At 45.5% G+C, this 3,383-nt stretch overlaps 1 protein-coding gene across 1 annotated transcript; it reads left to right on the forward strand.

Annotated features, from left to right (window-relative positions):
* Positions 1–2,978: 2,978 nt before the first annotated feature.
* On the forward strand, positions 2,979–3,383 carry LOC309602544 (histone H2A-like; the record flags this gene model as incomplete). Its single annotated transcript, XM_082336207.1, has 1 exon — positions 2,979–3,383. The coding sequence occupies one exon, from the start codon at positions 2,979–2,981 to the stop codon at positions 3,381–3,383; it is 405 nt and encodes a 134-aa protein (XP_082192333.1).

Genomic DNA, 3,383 nt, shown 5'->3' on the forward strand with positions numbered 1-3,383 from the left:
TTTTATCTTTTATATTTGAGTCTGTCTTAAAACACCACTTGCCAAACACTGAGGAGTAGGTCGAGTATGGCGACCGCAATCCATTTGGGATCAACAACCCATTCCCTAAAAATGGGCACCTCTGCCCTTTCAAAGAATTGAGCAGACCTTGCGCTTTTTTCTCAAAGACATGCAGCAGAGGAGAAGGGGGAAGAGACCCGCTCCCACCTCCCCCTCCTTTTATGCTCTAGCCCGATGGTCAGCGTGCCGGCCCAGAAAGGGGGAGCCCAGCTCTCAGCCCCCAGAAAAACACCCCCACACAACCTGCCAGCAGCCCTAAGAGTGTGTTTGTTCTGGGCGTGCGGAGAAACGACTGTGTCTCCGCTCCGCCAAGGGCCTGAAATGGAAATTCAGAAGCTCGGTTATAACACGTTATGACATCGTGGATGTCCTGTTAACACCCACGTATCCTGAAGCGTGCCGGGGCACGCACTTACCCTGTGCTAAGTCTGGTTTACTGAAGGGAAGGCACAGCCACCTTTTCCACCTCTGAGTTAAAGGAAAAGGATAGCTGCGCTTTGAGGGGACATCGGTCCTTATGGTGAGTATTTGGACGCATGGAGGGTGCCCCATACCCGTGTCCCAGGGCCCTGCGGTGGAAGAAGACTCAGCCTCACCCAGCTTGGACTAAACGCTCATCCTTGTGGGAAAAGTGGCTGCCTGAGTGATAGATGGAGCCACAAATATAGATGATAGGCGAACTTTAATTCAGAAAGTAAAGGGCTACAGAGCCTTCCAGCAGGGCAGCATGTCAGCTAAAGTTTTTGGGATCACAATTTTGGAGTCTCCTGCAGGTGCTCCAAAGTCTTTTGGCTCTGACCCGAGCTTAGTACCTGGCATGCAGAACTGAAGGCTTAGCTGTCGGTGATGGTTTTGCTGTACAAATGTTTTGTCAGAGCCCGGGCTTTCAGGAGGACCTGCTGCTTTAACAATCATCTTCTGTGGCTGAAATACCATTCACACCCGTGGCTCTTGCATGTTGCTGGTTGGAACTTGTTTTGAACACCAGAAAACAAACACAGAAAGAGCATGAGCAGAGAGCATGCACTCATTTTTAAAAAAGGTGCTCAAAAATAATCATTTGCATTAGGTGAGATTTTTGCCCAGGTGAACTGAGAGGAACTAGCCAGGGAGCCTTGGCACCTGAACCCCTCGGTTCCCACAGTAAACCCTGAGTCCCATCTGGTGCAGAGGGTTACCAGAAGAGGGGGCAGAAGCCCAAACCTTAGGAGCAGTCCCATCACATCACTTGGTGGGGCTCCGACACAATGTGAACGAAGCATAACTCTCTCTGCCCAGGACACATATAAAGCAATACACAGTTTCCCTCCTCCCACCCAACTAAAATTACATCGTATTTATAAAGCAGATTTCTAGGGGAAATGTGTACCTTTTTTATCAAGCTTCAGCAGGAAAGAGAGGACTGTTTTTACACACAGTGTACAGACAGAAATACTCCAGCCAGAGTGGGTGAGAGCTGGCAGAATCACAGTGAGACTGAAATATAGCTATGGCTCAGCCCTTGGAGACAGCCTGGCTTCTCCCCCCCCTCCCCAGAGAATTTGCTTCTGGACATCTGTAATGTATTTCTTCCTTTTCACCAAATCAGGGGTAGAAGAAAGATGAACCACATGTGAGAATGACTCATTAATTGTCCAGGTGACCCACTGATTAGGAGAAAAAGTTGCTGATAAAAAGGTTCTGCCCCTAGGGTAGGGGGAATGATGTTATGTGGTTTGTTTGCCTTTGAGTGCAGGCTATAGCAAAGCACAGACTAGGCTAAAATAAGAATTTTTGAAGGTAATGGGATATATATTTTATATTTATAATATGTAGCAAAGATTTGGGGTTATGGCGGACTTTGTTATTTTGTAAGTTAACAGCATTTGTAGCACAGTATGTCTGTAATGAGAATATGAAAATTAATGTCTGGTAATAGGGATAAGGACTTATGGCTTGGTTTGCTTGGATTTTATTGTGGGCTGGGATTTTTTTGTTCCTCCCTCTCAAAACTTATTCTGTTTTTTCTTAAATATTTAAATCTCTCTGTAAAAACAACACATAAACCCCACATGGTAATCTAGTGATGGATGTTCTTGTATATTGCAAACAGCTGTGCTGGAAGCTAACTGTCCTCTTTACTCATAGATTAGAAATGTTATTTAAATGAGTATTTTTGTCACTCCAGTTGTAAGAGTACTCTAACTGGACTGAATTCCCTTAATCTTGAGTAAATAGGCAGTAATTTCTATTCTTTAGTCTGCATTGTGCTGTCCAAGTTAATTCTTCCTTTACCTGGTACAGAACACTTCCAGTGTTCTCATAGCAGCCAGAGAATATCCCTTGGGGAATTAATTAATTTAGAACTCTATGAAAACCTCTTGCAGTATTTTGGGTATAAGATGCTGTGGGCTGCAGGAATTTATCAATTGTTAGATTTAAAATGAAAGAAAGATCTAACTTGATAATGGAAGAAGTTAGAATACAGATTCCTCTTGGAAGAAGAGGCAGGCTTGGCCTCATGTTAGCTTTGAGGTTATGGTGCTTAAGAAAATGTTATTGAAGAAGACCCACTGTGCCTCAATCCCAAATACATTCCAAGTAGCAGGGAAAAGTCTCTCTTCTTTTGAGCTCTTCATATCTACTTCAATAAGCCTTTCTTGACAGGTTGTCAGACCACTGTGGTTTTACAATGAGGCCTCTCTCCTAAAAGGTAGGCTGTAAAAGGGTAGTAGTAGTTAAAATCTTAGCTCTGCTATTAATGAACTGTGGTGTGTGGCTCTCTTTCCTCAAGAAAAGAACAAGCTTTCTTCTTGATGTGGAAGAGCAGAAAGTGTAACTCACCTTGCTGTCATCTCCTCTTGTTATCTGTTAGCTGTAGCCCAAGCACACGGGTAATTTGAAGATCTCCAACCCTTTGTGTCTCCTCACTCATCAGAATGTCTGGACGTGGAAAGAAACACGCAGTGGCTGGCAAATCTGGAGCTGCACCAAAGAAAACCAAATCAGCCAAGGCTGGACTGCAGTTCCCTGTGGGTCGTGTCTACAGGCTCCTTAAAGGAGGGAACTATGCTGACAGGATCGGTCCTGGCGCTGCCATCTACCTGGCTGCGGTGCTGGAGTACCTGAGCGCGGAGATCCTGGAGCTGGCAGGGAACGCTGCACGGGCAAACAAGAAAGCCAGGATCCTGCCCAGGCACATCCAGCTAGCCGTGAGAAACGATGAGGAGCTGAACAAGCTCTTCTCCTGTGTGACCATTGCTCAAGGAGGGGTTACGCCAAATATCCTTTCCCAGCTCCTTCCCAAGAAAACAGCCAGAGGTGCTGTTCTTCCTCAGGAATAA

This window comes from Platalea leucorodia (assembly GCF_965183815.1).
Source record: "Platalea leucorodia genome assembly, chromosome: 2".
Taxonomy (NCBI): Eukaryota; Metazoa; Chordata; class Aves; order Pelecaniformes; family Threskiornithidae; genus Platalea; species Platalea leucorodia.